This window comes from Phallusia mammillata, chromosome 2 (assembly GCF_965637545.1).
Source record: "Phallusia mammillata chromosome 2, kaPhaMamm4.hap1.1, whole genome shotgun sequence".
Taxonomy (NCBI): domain Eukaryota; kingdom Metazoa; phylum Chordata; class Ascidiacea; order Phlebobranchia; family Ascidiidae; genus Phallusia; species Phallusia mammillata.
In genome coordinates this window covers 5,005,582-5,025,997 of record NC_137253.1, presented here as the reverse complement: position 1 = coordinate 5,025,997, position 20,416 = coordinate 5,005,582, and the positions used below count along the sequence as shown (strand labels likewise).

At 35.6% G+C, this 20,416-nt stretch overlaps 2 protein-coding genes across 2 annotated transcripts; both read right to left on the bottom strand.

The window, feature by feature from the left end:
* Nucleotides 1-1,932: 1,932 nt before the first annotated feature.
* On the bottom strand, nucleotides 1,933-3,555 carry LOC145212834 (uncharacterized). The gene is made up of 6 exons (XM_080081095.1): nucleotides 3,406-3,555; nucleotides 3,012-3,114; nucleotides 2,827-2,946; nucleotides 2,605-2,724; nucleotides 2,404-2,518; nucleotides 1,933-2,188 (listed from the first exon to the last, which is right to left on the bottom strand). Exons 1-6 carry the CDS (start codon nucleotides 3,553-3,555, stop codon nucleotides 1,933-1,935), a joined length of 864 nt encoding a protein of 287 aa, XP_079937221.1.
* An 11,472-nt stretch (nucleotides 3,556-15,027) lies between these two features.
* On the bottom strand, nucleotides 15,028-19,908 carry LOC145212833 (sodium- and chloride-dependent GABA transporter 3-like). Its single transcript, XM_080081094.1, has 14 exons — nucleotides 19,871-19,908; nucleotides 19,036-19,142; nucleotides 18,478-18,608; nucleotides 18,282-18,408; nucleotides 17,875-18,028; nucleotides 17,609-17,744; nucleotides 17,379-17,513; nucleotides 17,153-17,256; nucleotides 16,969-17,093; nucleotides 16,609-16,721; nucleotides 16,159-16,296; nucleotides 15,601-15,824; nucleotides 15,294-15,300; nucleotides 15,028-15,214 (listed from the first exon to the last, which is right to left on the bottom strand). Exons 1-14 carry the CDS (start codon nucleotides 19,906-19,908, stop codon nucleotides 15,032-15,034), a joined length of 1,722 nt encoding a protein of 573 aa, XP_079937220.1. The 3' UTR covers nucleotides 15,028-15,031.
* Between the last annotated feature and the right edge of the window lie 508 nt (nucleotides 19,909-20,416).

The following is a 20,416-nucleotide window of genomic DNA, read 5'->3' as shown; positions in this document are numbered from 1 at the left end:
TGTGGGTTTTCACGACAAAACTAGACGAAAATAAGTTATTTCATATCTTTATCTCGGTCCTATTTATCTCTTTTGTACTGTGTGCTTTTTATATGTTTTAACATCTCAAATTTTTCAAGGTACGATTTGGAAAAACTTGAAGACGTATTAAACGAACTTGGATTGAAACATGACCGTGACTTCTCTTTGGGCCCCCGTGACTTCTCGTAAGGTGACAAGGCATTAGAATAAAAAAAACTTGAGATAGCAAACTTTACGAGGTAAAAAAAACTAAGAAATTATATCTTACCTCAGTAAGGAAATATTAAGGATAAAAACACATTGTAACGTTTTTTTTTCAGGATCAACGATGACTCGTAACAAAGAAAAAACAGCAGTATTACTCAAGAAACAAAACCGTTAATAAACACTTGCAATGCATTTCCCGCGTATTTCAATCTCAAAGCAATGTCAAGTTCGAAAGTTATATCAAACAGAAGCATTATTTGTGCACTAAACAGTATCACATAAAAGAATTTAAAAAAAAAACCACGCGCGCAAGTTTGGGCTGTAGAAAGGAAATATTTTAAGCTTAGAAGCCAATGGTCTCTTTTATAACTTACTTCGGTCACAATAAAGTTCATAAAAGCAATATTTTTAAATTTATAACTGTTAATCTAAAGCATTAGCAACAACAAACCAAACTTAGATAAATAGGTAAACAAATTTAAATAAATAGGTAGTTTGACTACGGACCCTTCACGCCTAACGTGGTTAGTTGTTGCCAGCCCACTGAGGATGAAAATAACAAACAACTATTGATTATAATCAGGGTTGCCATCCACTTGAAGTCAAAAAATGTGGACATTTCTTAGAAATAATAGGGACGGTATGGCAATCCTGATTATATTGCTCTCACTCGGTGTAATAGTGCAGTGAATACCATTTGCTCATTTACAGCTGAGCGTTTACAATTCAATAACGTTATCAAAAAAACTGGATCTTATAAACAAAATTTCAACAATTATCGGGGCAAGCGACATTTACCGACGATGCTTAAATTGCTTTACAGGTATGTGCAAGTCTTTAAGATAAACTTAACAAGTAAAAACACTTCGTAAAACGGTATATTTGCAACTGTAATTTGATTTTTGAAACCGTTTTTGTTAGCAAATAAGAACGAAACAAATAAGAACGAAGCGTTGCACTTTACAAAAACGAAATTTGTACCCAGCAAACTTAGAAATTTGTTGCGGCGCATGTTTTAGTAATCTGGCTTCGCTATCAAGCCCTAAATTTCAGCCCAAAAGGTGTTTAAATGCGGTATCAACATTGCCTGGCACTAGCTGTATTTGGTTCAGATAGAAGAGTTTATTTGAATCAAATTAAGCGTTATTTTAACCAACATTTTGTTGAAATCAGGAGCTTTAGCATAGCAGCGAAATAAATACAAATGAGTATTTCTCTATACTCTATTATACATTCTGGCAGCAATTGTTTTTTAACGCAATAAGTGTTTTATAAACACAGTAAAGAATGATTTGACTTAAAACAAGTTCGAGTTTAAATTGTTTGTCTTTTAACTGTATATAATTGACGTTTTAAGGACACAGGGCACATGCAGAATGTATGGAATTGACGTTTTATTTTGCTGGTGACTGACATGTACAACGGTGGCCCAGTGGCCTTTACGGCAAAACGGCGCTCGTGTTTATACTTCCTTAGATCACCAACGGCTACACCTGTTCATCCCTTAAAAATGCTTCCCCATAGATATGTTTGAATGGAATAGTTTAACTTCAAAATATGTGTGTTTTGCCATTGTATTGTATGTAGTTAACTATGAATCAAACAAAACAATATACATGTGAAACGCATTTGGTGACATGCTCAGTACATTGATGTCAGTTATGTGGAGGTCAAGAATCATAATGTGATTTTGTTGCTTTGCTATTAGATAAGCAAACGCTCGCAAATTGCATATTGGAGTAGTTCACAATTACGATCATCCATCTTGAATCCCCATGCATGTTTTAGGTAAGCGCAGTCGGCATTTAATTCATCGTTGGGCTCACCAGGATAAAAATCAGTATTGTCAGTTGTCATGTCAACACCGTCAATGTATTTCCAAACTCCTTCCTGTTCACGATCTGTCAAACCTATCCAATGTGCCCCAGGTTGCCAGTTGAGCAAATTGGTAACAATCGACCTTAACATAAAACAGTAGATAAATAAATGAAATTGTAATTAATGTAATACGGTTAACATTGCATTGTTTGAAAGTTTAATTTAATTACTTCCAAAACAACGCATCTTTAAGGATCTAGTTTGTACGTTAAGGCATCAAAGTTAAAACAAAAGCACCCAGTTATTTCTGTCCTGAAAAACGCTGATAAATAAGTTTGGAAAGACTATGCACCATACTTGCGAACAGTAGCGTTTCTCATTCCCCAAGTTGTCAAATCTCCACCAATTGACTGACAATATTTTCTTGAGTTCGCCCAAGTTTTTTGTGTGGTCATAATCACGTGATCAATCTCTATAAAATAGATTTGAATTTTTAAAGTATGCTATAGCCACATAAAATCAAAAACATAAACTATCTCGTCATATAATATCATATACTTTGCTGACAATGCTCTCCCGTATGCCAAACGTTACAGAAACAACTGTATCCTGTAGCGGTGTCCGAGCAATTTCCATTATGCTGGCAAAGGTTGACGTTAGCCGAGCAAAAATTAGACCCTGTATAATATTAAAACGTATCAATGTAAAAAATAGCAAAGAGTTATGTGGGGTTATTTATTATGGTGCGATAAACGACTATCGTTTGATCATTAATCTTACTGCATTGTTTTCCATTTCCTGTGTAGTTTGCCTTGCAACAACAGAGAAAACTACCCAATGTGTTAATACAAGTTGCGTGTTGATGACAGTTGTGTGTTCCGATCATGCATTCATTGATGTCTAAATCATGTAAATTAATATTGACGTTTTCATCAGTGACTAAAATTATTTTGTTCAACTTGTACCTGTTTTTGTGATATTACTTGCGTTAGTAATTGACGCACCAAAGTTCTCTTGCAGAATAATTTGGTCCTTTAAGTCTTGCACAGAGATTTGTAGCTGAAAAATCTGAAATTATAAAAAATGAGAGCTTTCGCAACTCTTTTACCAAAGTTTTTATAGCAGAAAAGTTAAATTGCTGATAAACACACAATAAATGAATAACTACTGCACTAAACTAAGACTATGCGTTGTTACAGGGTCTCTATGCCGCACGAGAATATTGTTATTTGAAAATTTTAAGTTTTTGAAACAAATATGGAAGGTTTTTAGGTGTCGCAATGTTCGAATTCTTACAAAAGTTAGGATTATTTCTTATTCGAAAAACATTTATTTATAACGTTTAGATGCAAAACGTACCATGACATAAACTGAAGTAAATGCACCAATAAGAATAATTGTTACTACGCTTGTAAGCAACAACTTTGGTACATTTTTCTTTTCTTTCCTTCTCTTTGTCGTTGACTCAGTGTTGATATCAATTGGTTCTACCAGTGTACTCATATCCATTGCGATGTTGTATATCTAGGTGCTCCACGACAGAGGTTTCTAGACAGTCACGCCACAACGTTAAATGGAGAAAGAAACGGTTGGGCTGTGGAACATATATTGTGTGCAGCTTCCTGTTAACAAAACGTCAAAATAGACGTCTAATGCCTTAAAGTGAAACGGAAGACATTCGTTTTCCCTTTCTTTAGTAGAATATACCTTATTTCGCATATATTTCGCTAAACGATTTCGCTAAAGATATTTTCGCATATATTTCGCTAAACATATTGTGTGCAGATTTCTATGAACATTACGTCAAAATAGACGTTTAATACCTTCAGGTGAATTGACAAGCATTCGATTTCACTTTCCTTAAATATTCCTATTGCTGTGTCGTATACAAAGCTATATCTACAAGCCTTCTCAATGCTGTACATGAAGCATGCGTTAATTGTTTATATTTTAGAAACTTTCGCTGGGGTCACGGCCATCAGACTGTTAATATAAGGGGCTTTCAACCAACAAATGTAAAATTTTTCTTTTGTTAAATTGACAGTAGCATGCAAAAAAGTCTCTATTCGTCGTTTTGCCGGAGATCAAGGAAACTCAAAATAACACCGCACCATGTAGGTACAACGTACAACAATTCAGTTTTCTAATACATTTCCTGTTTACAAAACATTTGATTGTATAAAGTTTTATTTTTTTGACAAAACTGACATTAGGTAGACAAACCCCAATATTTTTTAATGACGAAATGCTACTGCACATTATAAAATGGTAACGGACGTGATATACCAGATCTCCAAGATTGCTAGTCTATTAATTGCGGATTGCATGTGTGTCGAAACTTGTCCCGTTGCGATTGCAAAATTCGACGTCAGCCGAGCTAAAGTTGGAATATAAAACCGTTACGTTAACAACTGTCATGGTAATTCACTGCGCAAAGTCAGAACTGCGGCCTTTTTGACTAATTAAATGAGTTTCTGGCAAACTTGTTTTACGTTTTGTTTAATCAGCCTCAAGCAAGATTTGCTGCAGGTTTCCGCGCTGTTTTAGCTAACTGTTTGTTTGTTTCGCAGTAAATCACTGAACTACAGTAATCCTTAGTGTGTGTTAAAAGGTGTTTCTTGCTGATGCTATACTGGATATTTGGTATTTTGGCTAACAAGTAACCACATTTTGTTTTTACTGGTTGTAACCGGTTTAGCGTGATCTTGTAATCTTAGATAATATGTTTTTGTGGAGGAGTCTGCTGTGACTTAATAATGTGCTCTACTTGTAACTTATTTGATATCAGGTGCTTGAATCTTAATGGGTGTAATCTTGTGTTTTCATTACTGCAAGCTGCTTTAAGTGGGCATGGATATAAATGACCAAAGCACTTGAGAACAAAGGTAAAACAAAACTTGTTTAACTAAGTACAACTTATTTTATGTTCTTACTTGTTTGCAAACAAGTAAATTATTTATAACAGACAAGATTGAATGAATCTAACCTGTTCCGGCGTATGAATTTTCGTCAGTGTAGTGTTTAAATCAGGGGTTCTTAAACTTTTTCGGTCGTGCCCCACTTGACACTATTTATTTATTCTCACGCCTCCCTAAAAACGTTAGCACTGATGATGCTTCTCTTGTTTATTTAAAAACAACATACATCGTAGGTCCGCTTTGAGCTACTGTCAAGTTAGTTCGAATCGTTAGAAAAAGCCACTTCAACGCTGATAAGTAGCGAAAAAAGCGCGCGCACAGAGCCACGGTGCCAGTATTCTTGTAAACTACGCATATGTCGCCCAGAAATTGTTGATGCACTAAAATTCAAGGAAATCTCTGATGCGAAATTAAGAACAAATAAAGAATGTACAGCCGACTATTTAGTACAGGGGTCACCAAACTACGGCCCGCGATCCCATTTTTTAGGTTTGCCAAAACGTATTGATAACTTTGTTACTGTCAAAAATTAATCTACTCCTTACGAAAGTTTACTGTTACGAAAGTAAAATTGATATTACCGACTTTCATAGGATTGCAACGCCCAGGATTGATCCAAAGCCAGTTTATTACGTACAGACAAAACAAAAAGTGTTACTTATGGGCGAACAATTGTATTATTGTGTTACTTGTGACGTAATATACAAGCATTTCTTGTAAGATGAGACTAACCATAAAATTTAACAGATTTTAAATGGATTTTTAAAACGGCCATATCTTGGCGCTCCTATAAAAAATCGCCTCGTGGGCTGAGTTTCAGAAGAGGGCACAAGGGCATGTAAAGTCCGCAGTGGAAAAAAAGTTTGGTTAGTTCAACTGGACATCCATTTCAGAGCAATGAAGCGTTAACTTTAAACAAAAAGTTCGAAATTAGCGCCGATATAATTCCAATACATTCATGAACAATTGTTTGCAAGTGAAAACTTTGTAGCCAGATTGTGCTGCGCCCCCCTTGCGAACCCTTCACGCCCCCCTAGGGGGGCGCGCCCCCCAGTTTAAGAACCCCTGGTTGAAATAGTGCATCTTGTTTCGACCCGTAAGTTCTCATCTGCTGGTGACGCGACACTGTCTGACATTAGCTGCATTGATGAGCTGGTGTAGCCAGATTATGGAACTTCTGTGACAAGTTGTGGCATCAAACATCAGTAAGATAGTTACCTAATGGGCTTGTGCACTGAAAAGTTGTGCCTCACCTAATCTGTTTCATGCCACAAGTGCGTACAGAAGTTCCTTAATTCTGGCTACACTAGCTCATTAGACAGAAACTGTCTTGTAGCGAGCAGATGAGAACTTACGGGTCAAAACAAGGTGCACTATTTAAAGCTATTATAGTATTGGTAACTGAGGGTTTTCACGATAAAAATAGACAAAACCAAGTTATCTCATTCGGTCTTATTTATCTCGTTTGTAATTTGTGTGTTTTATATGTTTTAACATCGCAAATGATCCAAGGTACAGTTTGGAAGAACTTGAAGACGTTTTGAACGATCTTGGATTGAAACATGATCGGGACTTCTCTTTGGGTGACCGTGACTTCTCGTAAGGTGACAATGCCTTAAAAAAGAAACACTTGAGATAACAAATTGTGCAAGGTAAACTTCGGCCATAGATGGTTTTTAACTTTAAATCTAGCTTCAGCAACGAAGTATTATTTCAAGGTTTAACGCGTTGTAACGTGTTTTTTTTTTCAGGCTAAACGATGACTCGCAACAAAGAATAAACAGCAATATTACCCTAGAAACAAAACCTTTAATAAACACTTGCAATGTATTTCCCGCGTATTTCAATCTCAAAGTAATGTCAAGTTCGAAAGTTATATCAGTAAGCATTATTTGTGCACTAAACAGTATCACTTGAAAGATTTTAGAGAGAAACCATGCGAGCAAGTTTAGGCTGTAGAAAGAAAATATGTTGGTCTAGAAGCCAATTAGAATATGTGAAGTCTAGAAGCCAATTAGACTCTTTTATATCCTTCTTCGATCACAAAAAGTTCAGAAAAGCAACCCTTTTTAACTGTAGGACATATAACTGTTAATCTAAAGCATTAACAACAACAAATCAATAGGCTCAGCGACCTTGCTCTATCTCAGTGGAACCAAAACAGCTGAACTAATGTAAAACTCCCAATAAAAAAATGATAAAATAATTGAACAAATTTGTAAAATATAGGAAGCTCGACGGCGGACCGATTGCAAGCATAACTTATTTATTTGTTGCCCGTCCACAGAGGACTAAAATGAAACAAACAGCTGCTATAGTATTGTTTTCACTCGATATAACAGCACAGTGAGTACAATCCGCTCATTTAAGGCTGTGCGTTTAAAAAATAATAAATTTGTAAAAAACTGAATTTTTGAAAACAAAATTTCAACAATAGCTGCCGTAAACGACATTTACCCAATATGCTTTAGTTGCTTATGTGCAAATCTTTAAGTTAGACTGACCAGGTTAAAACACTTCAAATGGTCGCAAAATGGTGAATGCGGTGTCAACATTGCCTGGCACTAGTTGTATTTGGTTCAGATAGAAGAGTTTATTTGAATCAAATTAAGCGTTATTTTAACCAACATTTTGTTGAAATCAGGAGCGTTAGCAAGCAGCGAAATAAATATAAACGAGTATTTCTCTATACTCTATTATACATTCTGGCAGCAATTGTTTTTTAACGCAATAAGTGTTTTATAAACACAGTAAAGAATGATTTGACTTAAAACAAGTTCGAGTTTAAATTGTTTGTCTTTTAACTGTATATACAGGGCACATGCAGAATGTATGGAATTGACGTTTTATTTTGCTGATGACTGACATGTACAACGGTGGCCCAGTCGCCTTTACGGTAAAACGGCGCTCGTATTTATACTTCCTTTGATTTACTCCAGCAGACATTTGTGAAGCAATCATAAATGCTAACCAATTAGATGCACATAATTTGTCATGAAGCTCTTGAAGCATTTTAAGATATCACCAACGGCTACACCTGTTCATCCCTTAAAAATGCGTCCCCATAGATAGGTTTGAATGGAATAGTTTAACTTCAAATTTTGTGTGTTGTGCCATGGTATTGCATGTAGTTAACTATGAATCAAACAAAATAATATACATGTGAAACGCATTTGGTAACATACATAGTACATACACGTCAGTTATGTGGAGGTCAAGAATCATAATGTGATTTTGTTGCTTTGCTATTAGATAAGCAAACGCTCGCCAATTCCATATTGGAGTAGTTCACAATTACGATCATCCATCTTGAATCCCCATACATGTTTTAGGTAAGCGCAGTCGGCATTCGATGCATCGTCCGGCTCACCAGGATAAAAATCGGTATTGTCAGTTGTCATGTCAACACCGTCAATGTATTTCCAAACTCCTTCCTGTTCACGATCTGTCAAACCTATCCAATGTGCCCCAGGTTGCGAGTAGAGCAAATTGGTAACAATCGAGCTTAACATAAAACAGTAGATAAATATATGGAATTGTAATTAATGTAATACGGTTAACATTGCATTGTTTGGAAGCTTAACTTAACTACTTCCCAAACAACGCATCTTTAAGGATAGTTGGTACTTTAAGGTCTTTAAGGATCTAGTTGGTACGTTAAGGCACCAAAGTTAAAACACAAGCACCCAGTTAATTCTGTCCTGAAAAACGCTGATATATAAGTTAGGAAAGACTATGCACCATACTTGCGAACAGTAGCGTTTCTCATTCCCCAAGTTGTCAAATCTCCTCCAATTGACTGACAATATTTTCTTGAGTTTGCCCAGGTTCTTGGTGTGGTCATAATCACGTGATCAATCTCTATAAAATAGATTTCAATTTTTAAAGTATGCCACAGCCACATAAAATCAAAAACATAAACTATCTCGTCATATAATATCATATACTTTGCTGACAATGGTCCCCGGTATGCCAAACGTTGCAGAAACAACTGTATCCTCTAGCGGTGTCCAAGCAAGTTCCATTATGCTGGCAAAGGTTGACGTTAGCCGAGCAAAAATTAGAACCTGTATAATATTAAAACGTATCAATGTAAAAAATAGCAAAGAGTTATGTGGGGTTATTTATTATGGTGCGATAAACGACTATCGTTTGATCATTAATCTTACTGCATTGTTTTCCATTTCCTGTGTAGTTTGCCTTGCAACAACAGAGAAAACTACCCAATGTGTTGATACAAGTTGCGTGTTGATGACAGTTGTGTGTTGATGACAGTTTTGTTTTCCACTCATGCATTCATTGATGTCTAAATCATGTAAATTAATATTGACGTTTTCAGCAGTGACTAAAATTATTTTGTTCAACTAGTACCTGTTTTTGTATTATTAATTGCGTTAGTAATTGACGCACCAAAGTTCTCTTTAAGAATACTTTGGTCCTTCAAGTCTTGCACAGAGATTTGTAGCTGAAAAATCTGAAATTATAAAAAAATGCTTTCGCAACTTTTTTACTAAATTTTTTATAGCAGAAAAGTTAAATTGCTGAACACAATAAATGAATAACTACTGTACTAAACTAAGGCAATTCGTTGTTACAGGATATCTATGCCGCACGAGAAAATTAGAAATTTTTTATTGAAAATGTTAAGTTTTTAAAACAAACAGGGAAGGTTTTTAGGTGTCGCAATGCTCGAATTCCTACAAAAGTTAGGATAATTTTCCCAAAATGATCTTTCTAAAACATTTGTTTATTTATAACATGTTGATGCAAAACGTACCATGACATAAACTGAAGTAAATGCACCAATAAGAATAATTGTTACTACGCTTGCAAGCAACAACTTTGGTACATTTTTCTTTTCTTTCTTTCCCTTTGTTGTAGACTCTGTGTTGGTATCAATTGGTTCTACCAGTGTACTCATATCCATTGCGATGTTGTATATCTAGGTGCTCCACGACAGGGGTTTCTAGACAGTCACGCTACAACGTTAAATGGAGAAAAAAACGGTTGGGCTGTGGAACATATATTGTGTGCAGCTTCCTGTAAACAAGACGTCAAAATAGACGTTTAATGCCTAAAAGTAAAACGGAAGACATTCGTTTTCACTTCCTTTATTAAAATATACCTTGGCTAGGTATTTTCGCATGTATATATTGTGTGCAGATTCCTGTAAACAAAACGTTATAATAGACGTTTAATACCTTGTGGTGAATTGACAAGCATTCGTTTTCACTTCCTTTATTGAAACATACCTTGGTTAGATATTTTCGCAAACCTCACGTCTGCTTTCCCTACTTTCAATGAAGCAATGATTTAACTTTGGCGTGCCATTTTTGAATATGCCTATAATGAGTTTTTTTCTTTTTAACACAACCTTGTCATATATTAACTCATAGACACATTCACAACAACAAGACGTTCCCAACGCTTGGCTCCCACTCAAAATAAATTGACTTTACTTCCGCAAGTCACATCGTGTATAAAAATGTTTTGTGGAACATTTACGTTTCTGAAAGGGTTCTATTGGTTACTACAATACAAGATAATTAATGTAGCCGTGTAAGAAAATCAGAAAATCGACGTAGAGTATAACGTAGAGTATAACGTATTCATTTTTATTAAAACAAACGTTTCGACAAAACTATTGTCATCATCAGTGTAACAATCCTTTTTCGATATTTAAACGTCAAAATAATTTGGTGGAAACGAATTGCTTACGCAGTGTTAGGCTTGCCGACATTGATAATGTATTGTTGTGGTTTTTGTTCATTAATAGCTGTTCATTTGGTTGCTCTGGGCACTTTTGAGTAATACAATTCGTTTACCAAAGTTTTTACCGAATCATTTTATTGCAAAACATACGTTTAAAATATTCCAAACTGCAAATATGTTTGACGGTTTAGTAGTTTTTCTGGTTTAATAATTCTTGTTTGCACAACATTTGCGCAGCATTATTGCGAAGTTTAGGCAACCACTGTTGTATAGTGTTACAAAAAAACAGTAGTTTTTGAAAATTTAATGGCTTTGTTATTTGATAAGTGTCTTTTGTAAAACAAAATATACCAATTAACCCTCTACACGTCCTTTCGACTATATCTCCGGTCCTTTTTTTTGTCTACGCCACCGTTCTAAACGCCAGTTCCCTGTTATCGTCTGTGACGTCACTTCACACACCTGGCATTCACCTTTTTCCAAGTGGTTTATATACCGTGCTCTCCAGCTTCATTTGGCAGCCTGCACTGATGATGACAACAGAGATTGTTGAAACGGCTGCATGATGCATTCTATATTAGGGTTGCCATATTTTATGATACACAATCCCTGACAAACTTTATCTCGGTTGCGTTCACCCATTTTTTTCTCAAACATTTTCGTTATATTTTCTAAACGGTCCCTTTGCCATTATTTCGAGGGCGCGGTCCGCAAGCCTGAATGTGTATTTTAGAAAAACGAAAGTTAATTGCAGGATTTTAGCTAGTTATGCAAAATTGCGCATAACAATGATCCGACATCACAGACAAAACAAAAAGCATTACAAATGTGCGCGAACAATTGCATTTTTGTTGGTTGTCATGCAATAAAGCCAATTGTTTAGCCGATTTTCTCACTTTCACTTTGATTTAAACTTGTTCAGTTGGACAAACTGACGCCAAGTATAAATATAGAATTACTTCCACCTTTTCACGGTCCCCGCAAAATACCCTAAATGCCTAAAGGACCGCGGATCCCAGTTTGAGAAACGCTGCGTTAACCATTTTTGCGATCCAAACACTTCAATTCGGGAATAAATTTGGAATCACACGGACGGCGACACGAGAAAACGTCAGATACGGTGCTCTGATCCTTGTCAATTAACTTTCTGTGTAGGGTTCCGTTTAGTTAAGTTTATTAGGCTAAGCTCACTACTCTTACTACCCTTGAAACAATAAGCACATATATTAGGGGTCTCCAACCTTTACCATTCTAAAAACCATTCGGACCAATTTTACAACAAAAACCCTAACAACGGGAGCCACAAAGACCTTTTTAAATCTTTGTTGTCAGTTAATTCCTTGCATATCAGGTACACAGTTAAGGCAAATGAAACTTCCCACGTAGCCACGAATGCTGTGTTTTCTTGAAACTCGGATTTTTATTTCTGCATTTAAGGCGTATTGTTAGAGAACTAATAACAAACAGGTATTGTTACGCGCGCACACACAATGCAAAACGAAACAGTAACTTTGTTCGTGAACTTGCGCGCCGCCAGTTTACCTCTTTACGTTTCATGGTATAGACGCGGTTGTAGCTACCTACTAAAAACTTTCTCCGTTGGTACATTAATTTCATAGTATATATATTTTTTTTTCTTAAATTCCTGACTTTTAAGTACATTCTAACATTTCTCCCTGACGCAGATTTAAACACTAAATTCCCTGACATGTCAGGAAAAATCCTGACGTATGGCAACCCTATTCTATATACACAAGTTCTTTCACAGTTATGTTTATGATTAAAATATACCGATTTAATCACTTTTTAACTCCCAGAAAAGCCAAAACTCATGCTCTTGTGTTTTTACCACCAGTTAATGGTTTTCGATCATGAACCGTGACCCCTTAGGTCAGTGGTTCTTAACCGGTGGGAAATTTCCCACTAGTGGGAATTTTTATGTTTTTAGAGGGAAATTATGTGAGTCAGAAGTCACCAAACTCGGGCCCGTGGTTTGAAATTAACCGTTGTAAGTTAATTTAATACAATATTTTCCGCAATAACATGTAAGTAGGATTAACTTCACCTAGTTTTACAAGGCGCATAAAATTCCAAAAATCGTTTGTTACGTCACAGACATTATTAAAAGTATCAATGACTTTGTTATTGTTCGCGAATAAATGCATTTGATCTGTTGATTGTGATGCAATAAATGACTAATGCAAGCACATGAGATTTTTCAAAATTCCACACGAATTTACTTTCTCACGAAATCACTATTCAAACTCAATAAGATTGCAGTATACCTTCACCAAATCGCTTCGCTTCACTTATTTCGATTAAAGAATAATTTTTGTGGTTAATGTTGGGCACAAAACATCATTATAAAAATAACAGAGGGGGAAATTCGAACTTGGTGATTTACTTTAGTGGGAAACCACACCAAAAAGGTTAAGAACCACTGCCTTAGGTTAACCACAATAGGACATGAGTGTTGGCGTAGTTGGTACGCCCACAAGGGAACTTCAGCTACTTCAATTAGTCAGAATGCATGATCACCCTTTTTTCTAGTGTTAGGTAAGCTATTGTATTTTTACACACACTCGTTTTCTTCCTAAGAATTAAGAGAGTATTGCAAATAGATTTTTAAATATTCATCTTGCTGTGTCGTATACAAAGCTATCTACAAGCCTTATCAATTTTGTACATGAAGCATGCGTTAACTGTGTATGTTTTAAAATCTTTCGCTGGAGTCACGGTTCCAGACTGTTACTATAAGGGGCTTTTCACCAACAAATGTAAATTTTGCTTGTGTTAAATTGACAATAGCAGGAGCAACAGCCTCCATTCGGCGCTTTGCCGAAAATCAAAGAAACTCAAAATAAAATCGCAGCATGTAGGTACAACGTACAACATTGTTTTGTTCAGCAATTCAGTTTTCAAATATATTTGCTGATTACAAAGCATTTGATTGTATAAAGTAGCCATTGACAAAACTGACTTCAGGTAGACAAACCCCAATAGTTTTTGCTGACGAAATGCTACTGCACACTATGAAATGGTAACGCAAGTAATATACCAGATCTCCAAGACGATTGCTAGTCTATTAATTGCGGGATGTACAGTATTTGAGTCGAAACAAGTGCCGTTATGATTAAAAAGGTCGACGTTAGCCGAGCTAGAGTTGAAATATAAAAACCGTTACGTTTACAACTGTCATGTGCAATTCACTGCGAACAGTCTGAACTGCGGCGTTTTTGCCTGATGATTGGGTTTCTGGCAAACTTGTTTTACGTTTCATTTAATCAGCCGCCAGCAAGATTTGCTGCAGGTTTCCGCGCTGTTTTAGCTAACTGTTTGTTTGTTTCGCAGTAAGTCACAGAACTGCAGTAACCCTTTGTGTGTGTTAAAAGATGGTGCTTGCTGATGCTATACTGGATATTTTGTTTATTTGGCTAACCTGTATGCTACATTTTGTCTTTACTGGTTGTAACTGGTTTATCGTGGTCTTGTAATCTTAGATATTATGTTTTTGTGGAGGAGTCTGCTGTACTTACTGATAAACTCTACTTGTAACTTATTTGATGTCAGGTGCTTTAATCTTGGTGGATGTAATCTTGTGTTTTCATTACCTGCAAGCTGCTTCAAGTGGGCATGGATATAAATGACCAAAGCACTTGAGAACAAAGGTAAAACAAAACTTTTACATGTAACATGTTGAACTACAACTTATTTTATGTTCTTACTTGTTTACAAACAAGTAAATTATTTATAACAGACAAGATTGAATGAATGAAATGGTTGTATTGACTTTTTATAATGTCAACCAAGCACGCGAATTTGGTTAATTATAAAGTGGTTAAAATGATTGGAAATGCAAAAAAGTAGGCCAACTCTTGCCAACAAATAAATAAACACGAAAATTTCACTCAAAAGATAATGATAGCCTACTGGGTGTAAAACCTTTTAAATAAATCTTTCTTGAACAGACTATGCTTCCAACAGTTTGTCAGCGTCGGGTGTCAAAGAAGAAATACTAATTTGGTCATGGTTGTCATGGCAATGAAGAGACGCAAAGTCGACCTTTGAAGTTTTCGCGGAAATCCATTTCTGTCGAAATATTGATTTTAATCGTTTTTAAGTGGCCGTGCGTACTTTAGAGGCCAGCATAAGAGTAAATGTTTTTTAATGGTTCATAAGGAATGAAAAAGGGCTTAGTATCCGATTTACCAAACTCCTAATAACGTGGTAAACTGGCCCGCACCAAGCCTTGAAATTTAGGCCCGAATTAAGTTAAATCGTTGGTGAAGCTGCGGCACTTTTATCTGCATAATATTGCAACTCTTTGGAACATGGGAGATTTAATCTGATATTGGTCAAGAGCAGCTAACCTGAAGTAAGGATCCATTTTCCTTGTACAAGGTCACTACAGCCACAATAGGAACACACAATATAGAGGACAGTGACATCATCCAACCTATGACGTTTGCCCACATCGGATAAACATAATCTCCAATAATCAACGGCTCCCATGCTATGATGTACATTATAAGCACTGTCTGTTCACAAATGAAACAAGGCGTTTATTGTATGTGCACTGTACACGCTTTAATTATCATAATAATAATACGGATATACTATCTTCCTTCAAAGAATGTCTCCCATAGCGCAATACACAATAGGCCTATGTTTCCATACCCATACCTTTAGCCAAATTATTTTTCACATAACTCTGCGAATATAACCAGTGAATCAGGTTTAATCAGAAATGTTTTGTGTTAAACATAGGGCTTGAATCTTTTTTCCATGAACAATGTTATTTTGATCAAGTGTAAGCCATTGTCTAAACGTTTAATAATAATTAAAGTTACAATCAGTTTATCGATTGGTAAAAATAAACACAATCTTGATACTTTTTTGTTTGAACTTCCAAATATTTGCTTACCAAATATTCAAGTATCTTACCACTGTTATGACGGGAATAGCAAACTTATAACAGTAATCGAACACGCTCGGTAATTTTCGTCCCACCAACATTGTGACGTCATGGCGGTATTTTCGGGCGTCCCACAACCAACCGACAGCCAGAGATTCACACGTGACTATCCATATAAGGCAAATACCAGAACCTCCGTAATAATTCATCAACTCGAACCAGTAAATTCCAGGCTGAAAATGTGAGTTAAATTAAATTGATGAGGTACTTTGAGCCTGTGTAGCTCAGTTGGTAGAGCGCGAGTCCTGGAAATGTTGTCCTTAGTTCGAATCTCAACGCAGACTAGACCTTTCTAGCCTAAGCCTTGTCATAGGGGAATGTCTGGTGACCAGGTGATTTGGTGTTACGCCCTCAATAGGCCTGTAGTACAATGATTTATACAAGAGTGTGCCGTGATCTGTGGTCTGCATCAACGCTAGAAGGCTGATCCCAGTCAATTATGCACATCTTAAAGTGTTTTGTTTGTAATAAATTGGTATAAATTTGTTGAAAATTAATACGACTTACACTAGTAAGCATAATCTGACATAATAAAAACAGAAACAGAGCGATTCCACAATTGGTGAGTGCTCGGCGTTTATACGTTGACCCGAGTTTAGGTAGAGCATCAATTACTACAGTTGATAAAGCTTCGAATTCCCCAAACTGCAAAACAAGAACGAATGTAATACACGCTTGGTATCAACCAAAACGTAACCACAGCAACAAGTACAAAGCTGGCTTTTAAGAAAGAAAGTTTTTTTTATGATTACATAATAAGGCTAGAACAATATGAACGTTTATTGTAATTGTTTTTCAGCTTTTTACCGGTAAATAAAATTCCATAGAAAAAACTTAATCCAAACTATAGCGGCCATAGGCAACACTATTTAATACAACAGCAGCGGGCCGCGTTTTGGACAACCCTGCACTATACCATTGGTTACACATAAAAATAAATTAAGTTCTGTAACTCACCGCTGAATCAATGGCTACAAAGTAAAGAGTTAGAAAGAAAAGAGCAGACCATAGTTGAGGGATTGGGAGTTGTGCTAAAGCTGATGGAATGACTTGGAAGACAAGACCAGGACCTGAAAAATCAAATGCAGAATAAAAAGTGCTATTTGTTATTTGTAATTCGTTGCGTAAAGTCATTCATTTTTTTTAAATCGTCATGCAATGCTGTCCACTACATAGATAATAATTATTTTGTTTTACAATTAGAATTCGTACGACAACCTTTGCAGGACGACATTGTTGATTTGAACATTTGAAAAGTCATAAGCATTCGTATTTTTATAAACTAAGAGTGATTTAAAGTTTGAAAAAGAGAAGCACCTGATTTGATAACTGAAGTTATTTCGACATTGTTTGTATAAGCCAGATTTCCAAGGATGCTAAACGTCACAAAGCCCATGATTATTGACGTCACAATTCCACAAGGTATAATAAACACTGATTGTCTGCAAACAAACAAGGAAAGATGGTATTTGCTTTAGTTTAAAACTATATTTTTAACTACTTAAAGAAGTCTTGTTTCTTTTTGTTGTAACTTCCAAAAGCCGTTAATCCGGGTAAACCAATGCCGTACGCATAAAATGCTTGAGAGATTCCTTCCATCCATACCTTACAAAACATAGAAGTCGTACTTTACAAAACATATAAATCGTATCTATATATTTGTTTTTGTTAATATTTGGCATTTTTTTTACATAACTTCTTTAACTGGTCTATGTCTCTTTACTTACCGATGGCTTCAGTAACATTTCCATTTTCGGATAAAGAAACATTTTTATACCATCCCATGCGCCATCCAGTGTAATGCCACGAATAAGTAGCACAAATAATGTTACATAAGGCAAAGTGGCAGTCAGATATACCACCTAAAAAGTTAAACCAATTTATTTTAAAGATACTTGTTTATTAATAATTATCTTGGTTTTAGCAATTTCGGGAAACACATATTTTTAAATTTCACCTTTCCGCTTGATTTAACGCCTCTGATGGTTACCATGAAAACAGTAACAAAGGCAAAAAGCAGGAAAGGAAACATTGTTGTGTTAAATCCAAAACTTTTATCTCCAAAACCAGACGAAACTCGCAGAACCTTGTGCCTGGCAAAAATAATATGTAACTTAGCCATGTGTGTATATCAAAATGGTATCACTTCTTAAACTAATAAAACACTTGCTTTGATTTCAAAACAGCTTTACACATTTGATACTTAATAACAAAGAAAATTACCTCCAAAATTCGACTTGTGGTAATGTTTTATTTTCGTCTGACATGTTTTTTAGATGTTTCACGGAAGTAACATTAACCGATTGAAAGGAAATGTTTTTGTTTGTAAAGTTGCCACTGAACATTGGCAAACACGAATTTGTATTCCAAACGTTGTCTGCAAAAGTATGAAATAATATTATTACCGAGTACCGATGCACGATTTATCCTTTGTTTCAATCTGTTTGTGAAATTAATAAACAAAAAATACTGTTTACGAAAATCAGAAAAGACTTTGCGTTAATATTAGCTTAGTTAAAAAACGCCAATTTTGCAGTAGAATTATAAAAAAAGTAAATCGTCAGACATAATGAAAACCAATTAATGACCAATAAATTATTGCACATGTAAAAAAATGCAAAGAAAATTACCACACGTTGTCCATGGGAGATTTCCAGTTGTGATGGAATTAAAGAGGAACATAACGCACCAACCCATGATCAGCATGTAGGGAATCAATGACCAAGTTGAAACAATAACGCTTGCTAATCCCATGCCCTAAACGCATTGAGAGTTTGACAAAGCCTGCAATTTTATAAATTATGCCAAATTCGCAGCGAAAAATACCTTCATAACAGGAATGCGATCCCACGCTGCCAATCTTCCACTATTAGTGAATTGACCCAAACCAATTTCAAAAGTATACATCGGAATTGATATTAGAATGCAGGATAATAAGAAAGGTACCAGAAACGCACCTATATTATAAGGATAAAATAAATGCTTAAAAATTACATCTAAAGCAATCATGAAACTGGAGAAATCTATCAATACGCCTAATTCTAACATCATTATAACCAAATTATTGTTTTGTAATAAATCACAACATATGATAACAAACTTTTAAAGGCCCTATAGGCTGAAATAAAACGTAGCCCACCATAATAAGAACGGTCTTAGAAATGAAACCTTGTGGCAGCACTGGGTTATAAAAATATTTTCCCTAATTCATACAGCAGTTTTTAACTTTTAAACTAAAAATGTCTGAATTCGCAAAGCTTTAAATGTACGGTGTATATTGATTATATGATTTGTAATTTTTTCATCTGTACCGACTATCACAAACGTTTTTGTGTGGCTTTAACCAAGATGTCAATTTTTACTAAACACTTAAATATAAATTACCTCCCCCGTTTCTATAACATAGATAAGGAAATCTCCATAACATGCCAAGTCCAATGCTATATCCCAACAGAGTGAACATAAATTCAGATGAACGACTCCATTGAAGTCTGTAAAATATTGGTGTGGCATAGCCTGATTCCTGTAGTTTGTTATGAAATGTTAACTTGTAATCAGTGGTGGGGTTAAACAATTTTTGACAGCCGGTTCTTTCACAAAAGTCATATTTTTAGCCGGTTTTGATACAAAAAGTCCACTGACAGTAACTAGTAATGCTAACCGATTCGCTGATTTCATAAATTTTCGTGAGACGGTTCTATAGAACCAGCGCGATCCGGCTGAAACCCACTACTGCTTGTAATGTATTGAAACGTTCATCTTTCCCCCTTCGGCCATTATATTACGTGCTTTAAGTGTTATTAACTATTATAAATTGAACAAGTCTTAAAACGTTGTCTGTACGAAAACTACATTTCCTAGAAAGCTTCGTTGCGTATGTATTATGCCTCAGTTGGTTTCGACATAATTAGAACAGTATTTTGTCGGCTATGACCTAAGAACAATCGCACTGCCAACATAAAATTCGTTTTAAAAACCTTGTCACATATAGGAATCTCATTGACATGTAACTGTTGCTTAGATAGAAAATAGTTTTGACTGCAGCTAGCGTGATGCAATTCTGTACAATTCTAGGGACGGATTTATCCAATCAGAATTTATCCCAAGTTATGGGCAAGTTACACCTTAGTTGTTTTAAACATGTTTTAAAAAACGTTGTGCTATAGTTTTCCACTCTTGCATCAGTGTCACAAAGGTGGCCCGATTATACAATCCATACCTTTTCCTCGGTGATATCTTTAATGGTGTTTCAGTCATGTTGTAAACTGTGTATATTTTGCTATTTTGCAACATATATCTGTAATGACAAACGAAAGAACTGCAAAGTTTAAGCTGCAGACAGTGCACACCGTTTCGACCGATATGGTCTCACCAGTGCAGCAGGTGACAAGAGATAGGCCTTGGTGGAGTGCTGTTGAATGGCTACACTAGCTAGCCACTACTACGGCATATCTCTTGTCACCAGCTGCACTGATGATACCTTATAGGTCGAAACAGTGTGCACTGTCTGCAGCTTATCATTTATTGTCTCTATGCTTTTCATTGATACAAGTTGGTGCATGCAAAACCGCTACTACAATGCAAAACTGATGCAACTACTTGAATCTAGTGATGTACCGCTACTTGAGATTGCAAAACCAGCATTCCTAAACCCCTAACTTAACTATAACCAATAATCTAACACAAATGTTTTATTGCAGTAAAACAACTGTTTGCTTTTTGCATTATTTAACTCGTGTATTTCATCGTAAATGATTTAATTGAT

Excerpts from the sequence above, each read along its gene's own strand:
- LOC145212834 (XM_080081095.1), bottom strand. The coding sequence starts at position 3,555 with ATGGATATGAGTACACTGGTAGAACCAATTGATATCAACACTGAGTCA. Across the intron at positions 3,115-3,405 it reads TTACTTCAGTTTATGTCATG|ATTTTTCAGCTACAAATCTC; the intron begins GTACGTTTTGCA and ends TTATAATTTCAG. Across the intron at positions 2,519-2,604 it reads GGGAGAGCATTGTCAGCAAA|AGATTGATCACGTGATTATG; the intron begins GTATATGATATT and ends TCTATTTTATAG.
- LOC145212833 (XM_080081094.1), bottom strand. The coding sequence starts at position 19,908 with ATGACTGAAACACCATTAAAGATATCACCGAGGAAAAG. Across the intron at positions 19,143-19,870 it reads AAGATATCACCGAGGAAAAG|ACTTCAATGGAGTCGTTCAT; the intron begins GTATGGATTGTA and ends AATATTTTACAG. Across the intron at positions 17,514-17,608 it reads GCGTTAAATCAAGCGGAAAG|GTGGTATATCTGACTGCCAC; the intron begins GTGAAATTTAAA and ends TTAACTTTTTAG.